The sequence below is a fragment of the Streptopelia decaocto genome (assembly GCF_964273445.1).
Source record: "Streptopelia decaocto genome assembly, chromosome: 4".
NCBI classification, from domain to species: Eukaryota; Metazoa; Chordata; class Aves; order Columbiformes; family Columbidae; genus Streptopelia; species Streptopelia decaocto.
In genome coordinates, this window is record NC_138658.1 from 11,406,523 (window position 1) to 11,423,706 (window position 17,184).

Sequence of the window (17,184 nt, forward strand, 5' to 3'; positions counted from 1 at the left end):
TGGTGACAGGAAATATTTCTGTCCTTATCTTGCAAGGCAAAGATACTTCATTATTCAAAGCTTCCTCTCAGGAAAAGCATTCAGGAGATAGCTTACAAGCATCTTTGTTTAACCCAGTTAATTTACAGACATTTACATCATCTCACTAGCCCTGCTATGCAAATTCTACATACACTCTCCAAAGAATAGGAACACAGTGACTTCAAAGGTAAAATACAGAACACTATATTTTACTATACTTATCCTGTCTATTTATACTGGCTAATGTCACAGCATTCGAGTTTTAGCACCTAACGTGCTCTAGGGGCAAGGCTCTTTATTGCATGCCCATGCAAACAGAGGAGCTAGGGAGATGCTGGACCTCACACCCCTCATGAATTTGCCTTGTCTGAAAGTTTTACACTCTGTCTTTCACTGTGACTGAGTCTAAAGGAAACTAGCTTGTCTGGTGCAGAAATTCAGTATGGAGGTGACAGGAACTGCTATCAGCTTGATGCAACTCATCTCCAGGCATCACAGATGCAAATGGCTTGAGCCACACCATGCAGCAGACTCATACTCAAATATAGGCAAGGCTAATGAAAAGACTAAAATTTGGTATACCAGCTCTAAAGAGGCCCTAACAGTAAAATGTATAAAGCTCTCATGGATTTTTAGAATCTGTATACAGAATACTCCTATACAGGTAAGTCATCCCACTCAAACCCCAGCTTATGACAGTGTTATCTCAATAGTATATATCCCAGCTTGCTTAAGATTTAATCCCCAACCTTGAGCTCTGGCCTGCCTAAAATACCAGGCCTTCAGTTTAGATCAAAACCTGGTATTTCAAATGAATTTAAGTGGACATAGAGCCTCAAGCCTGAAGATCTGATGACTTTTTCTTGTCTGCTCATCTATATCTATCTACCGAAAACTACTTTCTCTTTATAACCATGTTGAAAGAGGAAACTAAGAACACAAAGGTCATTCAGTTTTCCTCGTATACAGGCACAAGGTCTGATAACCAACTGCAGGGTGCCTTGTTTTGTTACCCTGATATGTGGGCCAGGAAAACCAAATAATTCCTGACCTTAGATTTGCCCACCTGTCTATCTAAAGCATGTCGTTATCTCCAATATCCATGTGTCACCAATGACCTTCACAAACACAGTATTAAAGAGATTAATTTTGGACAAATTTTGAACAATGTTTAGAACACTTGTGCTAAGTATGAGGAAGAGATGACAAGGTAATAGCTGTGAAGACATTTGCTTTCTTGCTGAAGACGGCATTGTTATTGTGTAAGGAGAATAGGAGTTGCATGTTAACCATGTAAGAGAAAGCTATGTGTTGCATAGACAGATTTAATGCATAAAAAACTGTTGTACAAGCACCAATTCCATGTGCCTGAAAACCCAGAATAAGCTCAAGAGCTCAATGGCATGTTCATAGAGACATTAATAACACACAAGCACAGGCCAACTTCACAAACCTAGATTTATCACCTAGTAAAACTGGTGGTCTAACTTATGATGGCGTTAGTAGGTTTTTGTTAGTTGTTTGGTTTATTTTTTTTCTTCTCTTTTTTCTTCTGATTGCCTCAATATTTTAAGCATACACCCTATAATTTGTACTCATTACTTAGCTTCCAAAGCATGATTTGGGTCAAAGCATCTTTAACGGAATTATACCAGCAAAGACCTTAATTCCTTGTATGAAACAAGATCTACAGGCTGGTTGATAGGCCATATCTTTGTTTCCAGAGGTATTGATTTAAAGCTAGAAACTGACAGTTTGTTTTCAGATAAACATGGAAATACATTCCAATGTTCGTATTGTAAACCAGAGTTTAAAAATAAAAAACAAACCACACAAAACAACAATGCCCCCCAATAAAAAACAACAAAAAACCCCCAAAACAAGCAAGCAACCCCCCCCCCCAAAAAAAAAACAAAAACAAAAACAAACAAAACCACCCTCCCAAAAAAAAGAAGGAATGCAAGTTTGTCAGTGTGTCACCTCTACTGATTATGTGACTATAGAGTTCTTCACCTGTGTCCCACAAGCTGCCTGGGAGTGTTCAGAACACTGTTGGTGGAAGGGCTGGTGCTCTGGACTGAGGAGCACTGGGAAATGCTGGTTTGCACTAAGCTGTGAGCTGAAACCCAGGATTTTGACTTAGCAAGGTCAGTGTTTACCAGCCTAAAGTCCGTGAGCTGTTTAAAGGATCCCTAAAAAACCCAAACCCTTTATGTGGCAGGCTTAACTTGCTGTACAGATGTTTATATCTAAAAACCAAAAAGCTAACTAACTGAAGGTTATTTTATTTTGTCTCAAGGACTTCCACATGTATAAACATTGTAAAACAAGGCCTTAGAGCCCAAATTTATCAACTGCCTGAATTAATTTGTAACTTCATTTTTAAAGCCCTAATTTCATACAACTAAACCCACTAATACAATATTAGTTGTGCCACTGAGTGCTACTGCTTCCTGCTCATAATAAAGCATTGTACATTGCTAATTCTATTTGAGTGACAGATAACTTTTAAATATATTTAAATACATTCACTAGCCACTGCCTTTGCTGGAGGGTTTCATAAGAGAAGTGCTGAAGTATCTTTTTTTTTTTTAAATACTCTCTAAAGGAAACACTGATCCGTGATTCCAGATCCTGAACTTCATGACTAACACATAGCTAATCAATTAATGAGAAATTAACTTCTGAAAAGCACAAGCTAATGTCTGATAAAATTAAACTAAATATTGACTACATTAGCTCATTCATGCTGGCCTTAAGCATATTAAAGAGAAATATGCTAGCTAGCTAAATTTATTGCAGCAACTAGCAGGCAGGCCTTTAATTGTGGCAATACTATGTTGCATTTATTTAAGCAGAAAAGCTGAGTTCTATATACACTTTGTGCACTTCACCTGCAGTACTATTCACCACTTTGTCAGCAAGCAGAATACAACTTTAATTGCTTGGATTTTGGATTACTTCATCACTGCCCCTGTCTCTTGAATCACCACCTCTTTTACAGCAAAGACTAAGTCACATTCAAGTCAGCTGACTTCCTTGGTATTTCTAGTACATAGTCCATTTAACTTAGATTTTTTACTTAATTTTACCTTCTGTTTAAGATATCTATCTGTATCCAAAAAGTTCTAGATTTGGAAACATCAGATCTGTAGTCAGGGTGTCAAATGTTAAAACCTGAAATTGTTTCTTTTAGGGAAAAATATTATTAAAAGAGTGCATCAAACATGCGTTGCTTTGACACCAGTATGAACATAGAAAGAAGAGGCACGGTCTCCACATTCCTAGCCCGAGTCCCCCTTTCCAGCATACTGATACCTACTGTCTCTGCTTCTTTCCCTTTTTTATCTATATAACATTACTATTAAATAGTTATACCTAAGAAACCAAACATCTTGTTCTGTGCTCAGACACATTTTTTTCCAAGAGTAAAAGAATCAGTATTTCTGGAAACCTAAAAAAAAACCCCCTTATAACAGTATTTTAATTCACATGATACTTCTGTACCCAGAAACAGTTCTCAACACAAATAGACAGAACTGATACTTGTGTTTACAAGTGCGAAACAATATACTGACATCAAGTGAGAAGTTTTAACTGTGCTTACCACTAAATTGCATATTCCTGCCTCAGACAAGTATAAGGATAACTATCAGGGGGAAGGCCTAAAAAAAGCCCTCACTAATGGTTACTTGGTTACCTGCCAGACAATCCCTGAAAAGATACACTAAAATCTTAATGTTGCATGCAGAAAGTTGTGTAAAGTGGCAGGTAGGTAGAACCTACTTATAGAATAAAAAAAAATACACAATTTCTGTATCATGTGAAGACCTAGACTGATTAACTTTCTCTAAACAGAAAATAGGTCACCTATTTCACAGGAAAAAACACAAGAGACCTCAACACCAGCCACATTTAAACAAATCTACTCTAATAGATAACGGTGAGACTGAAGTGACTATACAGAATAAGTATTGTAATCCAAATGTTATTTTCATTAAAAGGGACTATTCAATAGATATTTCTTAAACACAGTTCTGCATTATTAATAATGGCAGGACATCTAAGGGCACAGATCGCTACTGTAGTAAAAAATACTACTTTAAAAGCTGAATAGCTGTTGCGTCTGAGAAAGTAACCTTAAATTTGAAATAATTATTCAACAGGGTCGTAACAGTAGTCAAAGGGCATACCCTGTTAAGCACCCTTCACCCTTGGTTATTGATGCATAAACATAACTCTAAAAGAAAACACAAAGTCACTACTGGTAAAGTTTGCAGCTGACATAACTGAAGTAGCAAACAATAATGAAAATGGACAACTGATCTACAGTTTGCCTGGTAAGCCATGCTATTCTGGGCAACATGTTTCAACATAACAAAACACAAGACCAGCCATCAGAAACTCAAGACTAACACTTTAAACTGTAGCTTCCCTGAGGACTTAACACGTGTAAATAAGGTTCACTGAAACCAGCTTCAAGCCTTGAGGGCCATACAACAGTTCAGAAGAGGCTTCAGGAATCAGATAGGATATTCAACTGAATAGGTTCTTCCAGAGGTGACCCCTCAATGAAATAATCTACTCTGTTTATACAAGCAAGGGACCTTCAATAGCAGAGAAGTGTATTTCCACTACATTCAGTGGAAATATTTTCTGTTCTGTTGTCTAAAAGCTGCTAGCAAACTGAAAAAGGATCAATAATTCTTGTCAGAATAACTGACAGTTTGGAAAGCTTGCTTTGAACTGTGAATAACACTGTGAAAACAGATATATATTTTAAAGCCACAAGAGTTTTACTTCAATAGATAAAAGTTTAGGCTAAATGGATTGTGCTTATGCATTTTCTCAGTCTCGTTGCCCGGGCAGGCTGAGCAATCACTGAGCCTGTTTGCTCTGTCAGGCTACATCCAAAGCACATCACTTCAACACGCATCTCAGATACAGGTGTGTACTTCTAGCAGCACACCAGAATCAGATTAAGATATATGTTATCTTTCCCAAAAGTCACCAGTAAAAGCAAGACTGTGAAATATCCTAACAATTTCTTAGTTGCACAATTGTAGGACCAGGACTGCAGAGTGTCCTCAAGCCCATTTGCCTCACTTTAAACTACAACTCATTGACCTTGTTATCAGGTTCAACATACCTCCACTCTCTGATCTGCTTATTATAGGACTCAGACGCACAACCAAGATCATCAGCTCGTAAACTGAGCCCCAGTTGCTGTCTATGCATCCACTTGGAGCCACAACAAGTAACAGGTGCATCTACTTCAGCTCTTTAGCTTCATCAGGATTACATTTTCTGAAGCAAGTTTCCCTGTTATCTAGGTATACCATATGTTATTTCATAGCATGGAATAGTTTTGTGTTGTACAAACTAAACTGCTTTCAGATGAAATCAAAGGAGCAGATTTAGTACATGCTACCTGGCAAGTAGTCTCCAGGTGACAGAATGAGACTAAAGCTGGTCTGAAAGTAAAAACACTACAGCATACACAGCACAAAGGCTGGGCACTCAGCATTAGCTTCCTCTACAAACCCCCTACTTTGCCCCACACTAGCATGGACACAGCCACTGTGTATTCCTCAGTTTATTAATCTTGCACTGATTAAGAAACAGAGTGAAATTTCCACATGCTGCAGGTACCCATGACTACTCCAGCCCTAGCAGCATCCCACAGCAAGTTACTGTCCCACACATTTCCACCCACATACCTGTGTCTTTGAGAGGTGCTCTCTCACCAGTGCCTCCCAACACCCAGAACTTACTCCGAGTTTTCAGCCCAAGCCTTTATGAAGCCTCCTGAAGAGCCTCCGGACAGCCCCCAGTCCCTCTGTGCAGCAGCAGATTGTGAATAGATGCCAGGTGTGGGGGGAGCAGCTTCCCCCCCAGCTCCCATGGCCTTGTCCTGCAGCTCACAGGGGCTCCTGGTGTCTCCTTGGTGCTCAGATAACAGGGAGCATACAGGGTAAGTTCTTCACAAAGCAAGTTTCCCCTAAGAATAACACCTCTGTGGATATGAGGAATTGCTCAGCACTTGACATTTTAAGTAGCAAGGGGCACTCATGGGAAATTCTGGATAGAAGAGTAATCTGAGAAGTAAAAGAAATTACATACTTCAAGTAAATTGTCCAAGTAATCCAGCACTGTTCTTCACACCTTCTAGCAACAGCAATCTAAACACCTGAAATTAGAGAATATTATAATAAATGGCTCAGAATAACTTGAAATCAGATTTATGTACAACTGTTTATGCACGACTCTTGAATACTGTTAAAAATTCAGAAGTGTAAAATTCCTTATGGGCAGAACATGCATAGCACTAAGGTCAGTACTGCTGCAATGTCAATACACCTTGTATAACAATTTCTTTAAAACTTTTGGAATTCAGAGTCGATATTTCCATTGTCATTTCAATGGAAATTTTGTGACTGGAGGAAAACCAAGGCATTCTAACAAGTGCATTATACATAACTTGAGTAATAAAAAGGAAGAGTCCTGACTGAGGGGCAGAAAAGCAATAGAGGCAGCACCAGGGAAAAGTGGGCTAAAGGACTTCAACATACCCCAGGGGCAGCTGCTGTCTTCACAGGTTCGGCATTAAAGGTACAGGCTCAGCTTCCCTGTGTTACAGCGGTACTGCAAGCATCAAAAAACTAAAAAAATTCTTACAAATATGTTTTACTAGTACTGAGATCCCATTCACAAGTTTTACAGGAAGAAAAGTTCTCCTTCCCAAAGAAAACTCCAGCCTAAAGCAGATAGGAGAAACAAGTAACGGAGGAAGCCTGGGCTGCACTATAAAGCAAGAGAAATCACCGTTTTTGGAAGAATCTCTTCTGCTTTACACCAAAATATGCTTTGCTTCAAGTTCGCAAGAACTGGATAAAGCTTACTTACTGTCCCCAGTGTCACCAAGTCGTATTTCTGCTAACAACGGCAGCTTTTGTCTCCCAGTGGGCTCGTCAAAGGCTTTCTGCCAAAACTACTTCTGAGAGAAAAATGTCTGCTAAACAGATATTTTACCAGGAAGATCCTGGTTTCCACAAATCTTCTGTGTGTGTGTTTTGTTGTTGTTTTTTCCCCAGAAATCTGAAAAGCTTTGGTTTACATGAGTAAATAATTTGTTCATTTTTGTGGGTTTCCAATGAAGACAAATAAACTAAACCAAAACCAATTACAGCTTGCCTGGTAAGACACTCTACATATTACTGAGTAACCTGGTAATATCCTGAGGCTAAAATAACAAAAATGATGATGGTATATTTCTACCCTAGCGGCAACCTGCTATAATTTACTATACAACCTGCCTTCGCTCTTTTTTTGTCAGTGCTCTCTCTTCCCTTTTATCCCCCTGATAGAAACACCAAACAAAAAGGAGAAAACTGAGGTGAGCTTATATAGACATTATTCCAATTTGGGAGGCACAGGTGCCTCTAGGGGAGGCTGGGGAAAAGGCTGACGGTCAGGAGAACAATTAATAGGTCCAGCATGTCCAGTGTGATCCTGCAATGGCAAAATGTTTGATGTATATGGGTCAACCTGGAAGTATAATACTGACAGAAAATTTGCTCTAGTGTGCACAGGAACTGAAATGCTGGCAGTGAGGTATAGGGACTTACAGTAATTTCTTTCCTGCATGACCAAAGAAGGGGCTGAGTTTTTTATGAAGGTCCAAATACCTCACAATTGTGATCCTTCGACAATTCACAAGGCAGCAAAATGGACTGAGAGGCCCTTTCAAGAACTTTAAAAGGAAATTCAATTCCTTTGTCTATTTTCTTCGAATGCTACCAAGGAGTCTGTTTAAATATTATGAAACTTGTTGAGCCATCTAGCAAGTCACGTAGACCTATTAACATGGTACATTTGTACTCCTGCTTTTTGACATAAATCACTGACGTTATGGAATGGGTAACAGTTTCTTTCCTGAGACTGGAATGGTAATCTATGACAGAACTGACCCCAAATTCTCAGACAATAAAGAAACAGGAACAAGTTTTCTTCTCATAATCTAAGCATCACATTATACTATTTCAGAGTTCACATGTTGCTGTAATTGCTGTTTATGTGTTTTTTGAAAGAAGGTCACTCTAATTTCTCCCTAGCATCCACATTAAATATTTACATTCAGATCTAAGATGTCTTGTAAAATTTTAATAGCATACCCTCCTATTAAAAACAAAACAAAACACCACAAACCATCAACAAAAAACTCAGCCCAAATCCTAGCTCATATATGAAGCAAAACATTCTAAACACTGTGTAAACCATCATTTCTTCCCAAAGTACAGGGATGTTTATGCTCTTGCCCAGGGGCAGATAAACAGAGCAGCATACCACTCCATATTTGTAAATGTTAACAAGGCAAGGTAGAAACTGGCTTCTGTATGCACCAGGCTTCTGTTTCTTCACTGCTCAAAAAGCCATAATATGACATATGGGTATGTATAAATTGAAACAACAAAGATATATGGCCCCATCACAGAAAAACATGCAGTCTCACTCTTCATTCTACATATCATCGTGACTCTAAGAAACTTTTCAAAATTGCCCCCAGAAATTAATCTTAGGTAGCAGCCCCATGGCCTAATAGTATATTGGCGCTAATTCCATGTGTCTGTGGGACAGTTGCACCCTCAGATCTGGCGTATAGCAAAAGTAACTTTCCTAGAGTCAGTGGGGCCTGACTCTGCTGCTGTGAATGTGGTAGAACTACACAACTTCAAAAACTTTCAAGAAAATGCTATGAGGATTTATAAGGATAATGTATCAACCCACAACTGAATATTGTGTAAAGCCACAGTACTCGCACCGATAGGTAGAAGACTGAGAGCAAAGAGCCCAAGGACAGCCCTTTTATGTGTATGTGTCATTCTAAAATAGACTCCTGCAAGCATCCTGGTTAATATAACATACTGTTTGCCAAATATGTACTTTAAAAATAGCAGTCAACTGTATGGCATACTTTGAGTGGTGTTAAAGCTGTCTAGGTTTTGTTATACAAAGACTATGATAAGTTATAACATGCTGCCAGTGCAAAAAGGAGTGAAACAACAAAAATCAAGCTGCATAAGATTCTTGAATGAGTACTTGACTGGGAAGGCTAAATCGTAACAGGCATCTCTTAACTTTAGTAAATTGGAGCACTTACTCAGATGACTAAACATGGATTTAGGATCTCCAGTGATTCAGATGTTTATAGTTTGGCAACTAAACCTACAGCTGGGCATCTAACAAAAAGTGTAGAATACACCAGAAGTCCGCACACCTACTGCTCTAACAGCATTTAAACACTGACATTCTGCCCAGAGGAGTCTGAAGTTATACATTCTTCTTTTAAAATCTTGGCATAGATTTCAGCTCTAGTAGCCTTTCATTTTAGGAGAAACTAATGAGATTTTTTTGCATTTCTGTTAAACTCTGATTGATTGTTTTCCTAAACTTCTATGTCTCCCTGAAAATAAAAAACTCCAGCCTGTTTGACATCTAGCTTACAACCTTAGTAAAGCAGAAGTTCTTGTATTTTTTATTATTGGCCAGAACAGTATTAACCTCGACTGGGACAGGTTATTAATTTGTGTTACTAGAAATTAGTTTATGATCAATAATACCGATCCTTTTTCTTTTGTACAGACAAAAGTGAGTTGAAGACATGGTTGTTGCTCTTTTCAAATGAAGACTAATTGTGCAATTTGGCATTTGTTTTTGACTCACTGTAGGTTCGCAGCAAGAGCAAAGCAGCTAAGGCTGGACTGTGTGAGGGAGATGAGGTGGTATCTATCAATGGCCAGCCTTGTGGAGACTTAACCTATGCTGAAGTCATTGTTCTGATGGAAAGCCTGACTGACGTCCTGCAGATGCTTATCAAGAGGTACAAGAATGCTCAGAATGCTTTGGTGCAATTCTGTTCAGTGAACCATGTGGAATATGCTGGTTTTGAATGCACTCATTTTGCAGACATATACTGTGAGCTTCTTATAGTTCTCTTATGTTTGTAACTCTGCTTATCTGTATAGAATAGGGAAGGAAGACAGAGGATTTGATCTGAAGGAATTAATGTGTATAATTTGAACAGCACAGTTCAGGCACAGAATTAAGAGTACAGTCTCCAAATGTAATGATTTTATTTTATTAAGTATTCTTAATACTTACAAGGTGCCTGCTACCATATCTGCATACCAGAGAGTCTTCAGCTCAATCATTCTTTCCACCCCTTTGAAGCAGTGAAGTGTTGTTTTTCCCCATAGATAGGGAAGTGAGGTTTACAAAAAGCAAAGACTGTATAGATGGAGAAACTGCTACACAGATACGCCTTGATGATGACATGGCAAATGGTCTTCTTGGGTGGCAAAATGTGTCAGCAGTCAGGAGGGGGAGAGGGTCTGGCAACAATGAACTCTATTTCTGGAGCTGTTATCATTTCACTAGATGAGGTGGGGCAAGTCACAGCTCTCTGGGTCTCAACTTCTCCATTTACAAAATAGTGATAGTGAATTTCAGTTTTCCTTGAAAATGCTTTGAGCTTCTTAGAGAACCTTCACGTGAATTTGCAATGAAGCCAGCATTACTACTCACTGCACATCAGTCTATTCTAGTGACTTTCTGTAATTTTATTCAGCGTGCTATATGCAATCTTGGGTTCACAACTGCCTATAGTAAGTGCATTCTCCCCAGACTTTGTGAATTCAGAGAAGATGAACTCTGAATTGCCTTCAGTGTGGGTAAGAAGAGGAAGAAAAGACCTGAGACTTCCACATTCCTTGTAAGGAATTAGAACTTCCCCTCAGCTACTGCAGTTCCCCGTGTCTGCTCTCCCACAGGCAGGAGCAGGAGGACAGATGGGGTCAGGACTCATGACAACAGCGAACAGAGCAGCAACCCTGGAAAGTCTGAAAGGGCTCTGGTACAAAAAAGGCACTTGCCTCTGGTTACCAGGGATGTCTCAACAGCACATGAAATTCCTCTGTGCTTTCTGCAACCTGCACAAAGGAACTTTCCTGAAGTGTCTAGTAGTTCAGTTACCATCTGCCTTCAAAATAAGATGTTCTCAAGGAGTGGATATTTTGCATGGCCTGTCTATTCATGTTGTCTTGGGCTGAGTAATGGATCGATGCGCTGAGATCAGGGGAACAGTGATAGCTGAGGATTACAGCTTACCTTCTCCATAGTGCATACTCATGTTTCTGGTTCAGCACTGTACTATTTGAATGCTCCTCATGTGAAATCTGCATTCTTATGTTTTTAATTTATAACATGACTACTAGAACTGCACTAGTAAAAATTGTATTTGTGGCTGACTGGCTGTCTGCAGTCATAGAAATAGCTCCATACATTTTGAGTCCTGCCTGTTGCTGTGCTATAACTGATATTTCAGTTGGTCTAAAGGCCACATTACATTCTAGCTGAAAGTGACAGCACATCTTTCATTCACTCCATTGCCCCTGTCTGCATGTGTGATGAAGGGCAATACATATCCTGAAAATCAGAACCAAACCAGAGTGCTTAGATGACATAATTCAGTGTTTCATGGAACAAAACTCTGTCTGTTACGAATTTTTAAAAACTTGCAGTTGCTCAACAGTTGGCTGGCTCTGAAAGTGACTAACATTTTCTAAAGGAACTCACTATGAGAATCTTTGAATTCCTCCTCATCAGCTCACCTTCTCCAACTCCCAGCCCCTACTGTCAATATCTTCCAGGGCAGGTGAAAATAAACTGAAACATTTCTCTTCCCCTGCCTCCTCCTTTGTGGGTACTAGTCCACTCAGCACTATGACTAGCAGGATTTTTCAGGATGTGTTTTAGCATCCTCTCAGAACAATGAGGGGCAAATCCTTCCTTTCCTGAGAAGCCATTTGTTAGCAGCCATCTCAAAAAAAATGCTGAAAATAATCAAAGAATAATGCCTAATCAAAGTGGTGTTCCAATGGTGATTTTTGCATCCAAGCCTCTTTTGCTGGCAGGGAAGAATATTTCTCCTTGGCATGCTACTGACTGTTCCTGAAATATTTGCATGAAAGATGCATTCATCGTTGGCCTAATTCTGCTGTTACTGAGCTCACTGGGAGGAAAATTTGGCTTTTAAAGTAGTTTTAAAAATGCTATTTGGCCTTCAATGTCTACAAAAAGTTTTTCCAATCCCGTGTAAACCACAGTCAGTGACTGGCCAGCAGCGCCCACAAAATCTTCAGTTTCCAGGATCAGAGGAAAGAGATAACACTGCAGGGCAGGGACTCTCCAGATGCCATGTGAGGGAGCATCTTACACTCCTTCCCAAGAAATGCTGAACAGATGTAGCCGGGGAACATCAAGCGTGGGGACAGAAACAGTAACACTAGCCTGCCCTTTTCACATCAGTGTTAGCAGCTCTTGTGCTACCACTGAGTTTAGAAAGAAAATTTCTAGGGGGAAGCAGGGAGTATGCTCAGTGCATACCAGAATGAAATGCACCACGGAGGGAGTAAAACATGATTGAGACAAACCCTGCCGTGCTGACTCCATGAGTTCTGCTTCCTTCCTGGAATCACACCAGGGGTGTCGTTTCTGCAGTGAGCTGGAAACACCTAAAACAAAACCAATAATTTGATGAAACAGAGTCTTAAATTACAAAAAAGAGATCAGACGCAGTATTCTGCCTCTTGACACATGGATACGCATTTATGTCTATATAGAGTAGAAGCACATCCATAAGTAGCAAGGGCCTTTTAAGGTGGAAATCTTTCTCTCTCACACATACACACAATCACTCAGCTACCAATAAAGGCTAGCATTTACTGGCCCAGCCTCCCGTCTCATATCTTACAAGGAAATGTTTACAGATTTCTGTAATTTATCTGTACTTAAGAGCAGTACAATTGATCATCCAAATAGCATAATATGATGGAATCCAGCAGCACTCACAAGGAGCTCCCTAAATTAAAATTTGTCTGACCTTTATGTAGTTCCATATGTGGTTTAATGGGTGTTATACATTTTGTGCTATTTGAGGCAGGCCCAGACTGCTACAAACAGTATGCTACATGGTTAGAAATCAAGTGATATTGAAGCTTCTTCAGGCAGATTTGTTTCTTCTGTTGCTTCTTCCAGCCTTTCTTTGTAGAGTATCCAAACTTTCAGAATACCTGGGACTCATTTTTAAGTTCAGAAATCTCTGTAATACTAGATATTAATACTTTACTGAGGGTAACCACCACTTCCTTCACTTGAAAAAGTGCTTTGCTTCCTTCTAGCCAATGGAAAGCCTTAATAACATGCTGCATTATTAATGTACAGAGAAGGTTTCTTTTTGAATCAATAGTAGTCAGTATGGCCCAGAATACTGAAAGAAGCAGCTGGATTACACTAGGAGTCCTAACACCAGTAAAACAGCCTAACTAGGCCAGGAGAATGAATAGTTTAAAAAAGGGAGCTACACTGAGTTATATCATTTAGGCAGCCAAAGTAACCTTTGCCAGTTAGAAATATATATTTTTCAATAACTAGGAAATATTTCATGAATTTGCTGCCCTTTTTCACTGGATCACTGCAATTGGCCCATAATTTTCTAATTATTGCATGATCCATAAGAATAATGAACCTCATAGGAATTTTCTGAATGTGTATTTTAAGTATGCATTCCCCTTCCTCTGATCCTCACCCAGTACTTGTCTGTTCCTCAGACAGTAAACTATTTGGGACAGGAACTGTACGTGAGGATGGTGCCTAAAACAGTTGCAGTAGTAGCCACAGAGGCAAAAATTAACCACTATTCTGGTGTCATGCAAAATTAACTTTCTCATGCATATGTGAAATATGAAGAAGGCTGTCCCAGAAGCCTCAGTAGCATTTGTCTGGAGATACTATAACATGAATGTGTCTGTGAAAGCATGCTGATGTTAGGAATGATATAATTCAACAATGAAGAAGGATGGTAGTAGGATCACAGTTCTACTGCAACAGCGTAATTTCCCTCAACTGTTAAGTTGAAGAATTTTGAAAGACACAAAGGTGCTTTAATTTAAGACCTCTACATTCTGGGAAAATTCTTCTACTTAAATGGACCCCCTAGCAGGTACCACAGTTAATATAGGGGGGGAAACACTATACAGAAATTGTTTTAGTAACTGTACTTACATTGCTGTGCTTACAGCACCTTAATTTCTTGAATTACTTGTTTGTGTATGTGCAGATCCTCCAGTGGAACAAATGAAACCTTGAGTGCTGAAAGAGAAAATGGAAAGCATGATAACATGAAAAATGAGGACTATAGGGAGAGCACTACACTGCAAAATAACACAGCGAAGGAGATACCCCATGGAGATCTATGCATCACAGAGATATACTGCGAGACTCAGCAGGGAGAAGGAGAAAGCAACACACACTTTTCTGAAATTAAACAAGAGACCACACAAAGCCACAGAATTACTCCTAAAGTGATAGGCACCTCCAAAGTGCTTGTAACAGATGAGGCTGATTTCAGAGGGAAAACAGAAGAAAAAAGGCCAAGCACTATGGTTGAGCTGCAGTTGTCCCTCTCAAATGACAGGCACAAGGGCACCAATGCTCCTGCTGTGGCTCTCTTGGGGGCAGAAAAATGCAGCCCTGCAGGAAGAGGACCCAGTGCACAACAAGATGGGACTAGCCCTGTAATGGCAATTCCCCTGGGTGTGAAAGAGGGCAACATCCAGTGGTCAAGCAAAGTAGTCCAGTTTTCCAGTAGCAAAGAGGTCAAGAGGATCCAAGGTGCAGTTCCATCTCTCCCCAGGGTGGAGGTGATCCTAGACTGTTTGGACAGGGAGAAGGAAGCAGCCAGGTCTGTAGCTGAAAGGGGGTGTGTTGATTCTCAAGTGGAAGGAGGGCAGTCCGAAGCACCACCTTCCCTTCTCTCCTTTGCAATCTCATCAGAAGGCACAGAGCAGGGAGAAGACAACCAGCACTTGGAAAGGGATCACAGACCTCTCAAGCACAGGGCGAGGCACGCAAGTAAGTATGTCCCATCTAATCATTTGCACTGTCTGAGGGTATAGTTTGTAACTTTAAACATTAATTTCAGAATTTAGACTGCATTAGAAAAAAATGTTTAGGGTTTTTTTCTGCAGTTTTCCAACTTCTCCTCTCTCTTTTTCTTTTAAAAAATGTTTCTGTTCTTGCTTTATATATTTTTTTCAGAGTAATACAATGCTCCTGGTGATGAGCCAAGAGTATACCCCTGCCTTAACTGTGCCGAATAACTCTGCTTAGTACACCTCTACTTTGAAACTAACCCATTACTTTGTCCAACTAAAAATACATCTCCCAAAAGATGTGTTCTGCCGGTCTTCTAATGTATATTCAGAGGCAATCTGTAGAATATTAACAAAAAAAGCATGTTGCTTGCACATGTGTAAGTGAATCCTGTAGATTTCTCCTTTTATAGCAAAAACTTTGTGTTGCCATTTGCATCATCTAAAATCAAAGCCATGCCACTGCTCTTAAAAGTTAATAACAAAAAAGGCTAGTAGAAAAACTTGATGTTGCCTGCAGAAGTGATTTTGACAGACACTAGCATGTGTTTAAGTGTTACATGATCCTTTCAGTTTTGTCAGTCTTCTCTAGACTGTAAAGTGAACATGCTATTTCTTCTGACTCCCATACCCAGAGGTCAGCTTCAAAATGTGTCCAAGAAGTTTACGTGAAAGTAAACTTGCGACTGGATTCAACATTAATTTACTGAGTGTAGACACATTCCATGCATCTCTTTATTTATTTCTTTATCTGTCTATTCATTTATTTATTTGGGACCTTTCTATTGGTTGCTTGCTCTTTCCCAACAATGTTAAGAATCCTGTCCGCGGATTTAGTAGCAGTATGTCAAAGGTGCTTGAATGTGTGCAGTGATATACTGTAGCAACAAGCTATTTCATTTGCAGTGTTGGAATTAGTCCGCTAACCCGCTGCTAATTCCTCTGTAAGCATATTTTTAGCATGATAACCATCTGTATCTTATTGGCAAGTGGATTAAGAAGTTACTTATCCCTAAGTGTCTGTATGCAATCCACATATTTTTGGCATATTAAATGAAGCATAAAAGAAAAGTGCACATGCTTTACATTTTGGCTGTGAAGTCAGAACCAACTGTGCGACTGTGCCTGTCTTAAAGAATTACTTGCAGTGCCTTTCTATTAAGGCAAAAGTATAAAGAATGAACTATATATTACATCATAAACTCTTCTCTCAAGTAAGACATAGGTTCTGTCTTTTTCACATCTCGACAATATCAATTCCTTCTAATATAGTGGCCGATCGTTATCCTTAGGGAACCACTGAATTAATCTATAATAATAATAAAATCCTATCTACACTTGAGAAAAAAAATTGGCAAGCATAAGAGAATAACCTGTGTGCAGCAAATACTATGCCTGTTTTTTTTTAATTAAAAGTTATAATGCATCATTTAAGTCTAAACTAGGGCAGAATATTTATTATAGGTGTTTGATCTCTTTAGCAGAAATTTTCTATGTAAATAGTAATCAGATTCTATTTACCCGAGCACGTGGCATTTGTTCTGCCATTTTTTGAAACTACTGATTAAGAATTAAGAAAAAATATGCTAGCAAAATAAAAAGTTTCAATTTTTGCTTCCCACAGAACTGTATGGGTACCTGCTGAATCCTTTTCCTAGGAAAATCACTCACTGCTGATGCAAGTAGTTCATTCGAAAGTGTAGCACTTAGACATGGAGGGCAATCATTTCTGTTTGCAGAGGCACTCCGGTACTAAAGCCCATACTTTTGGAAAATGTCTTCAGTGACTACTGTAAGCATTTGGATTTTCAAAGGACTGGGCCAAGGATTTTGTGATTTGGCCCTCTCAAAATAAAATATTACAAATTGTGGGTTTGGGTGTCATGCTCCTTTCTCTTTTATAGGTTCTTGTGAGAACCATTGGTCCAGTCATGCTGTCATCTGGCATCATGGCAAAACTCCAGTTGTCTTTAACAGGAGAAGTATCAGACTCCATCTACTGAAATGGCTAAAAGGATTATTAATAGAAAACACACCACATGGCTTTCTTTAATGAGTTCCCTTTATTTATGCTAGCAAAAGATACTAAATAATTTACTGTTCTATTCTCAAACATCAGAGGCACACTTTTTCCTTTTGAAATTACGTGGAAGGGGAGCATTAATTTTGGCAG

At 39.3% G+C, this 17,184-nt stretch overlaps 1 protein-coding gene and 1 long non-coding RNA gene across 2 annotated transcripts in view; one reads left to right on the plus strand and one right to left on the minus strand.

Annotated features, from left to right (window-relative positions):
* The window catches only part of SYNPO2 (synaptopodin 2), a 72,151-nt gene that overhangs the window by 49,660 nt on the left and 5,307 nt on the right, over nucleotides 1-17,184 (plus strand). The window contains exons 2-3 of the mRNA XM_082051475.1: nucleotides 9,750-9,901; nucleotides 14,198-14,991. Coding sequence (XP_081907601.1) covers nucleotides 9,750-9,901; nucleotides 14,198-14,991 — 946 coding nt within the window. The remainder of the gene's footprint in view (nucleotides 1-9,749; nucleotides 9,902-14,197; nucleotides 14,992-17,184) is intronic.
* Nucleotides 12,499-17,184, minus strand: part of LOC309439232 — a 68,978-nt gene continuing 64,292 nt past the window's right edge. Inside the window, exons 3-4 of the long non-coding RNA XR_014183945.1 lie at nucleotides 14,143-14,229; nucleotides 12,499-12,593 (exon numbers count right to left, since the gene is read on the minus strand). This is a non-coding gene — a long non-coding RNA (uncharacterized lncRNA). The remainder of the gene's footprint in view (nucleotides 12,594-14,142; nucleotides 14,230-17,184) is intronic.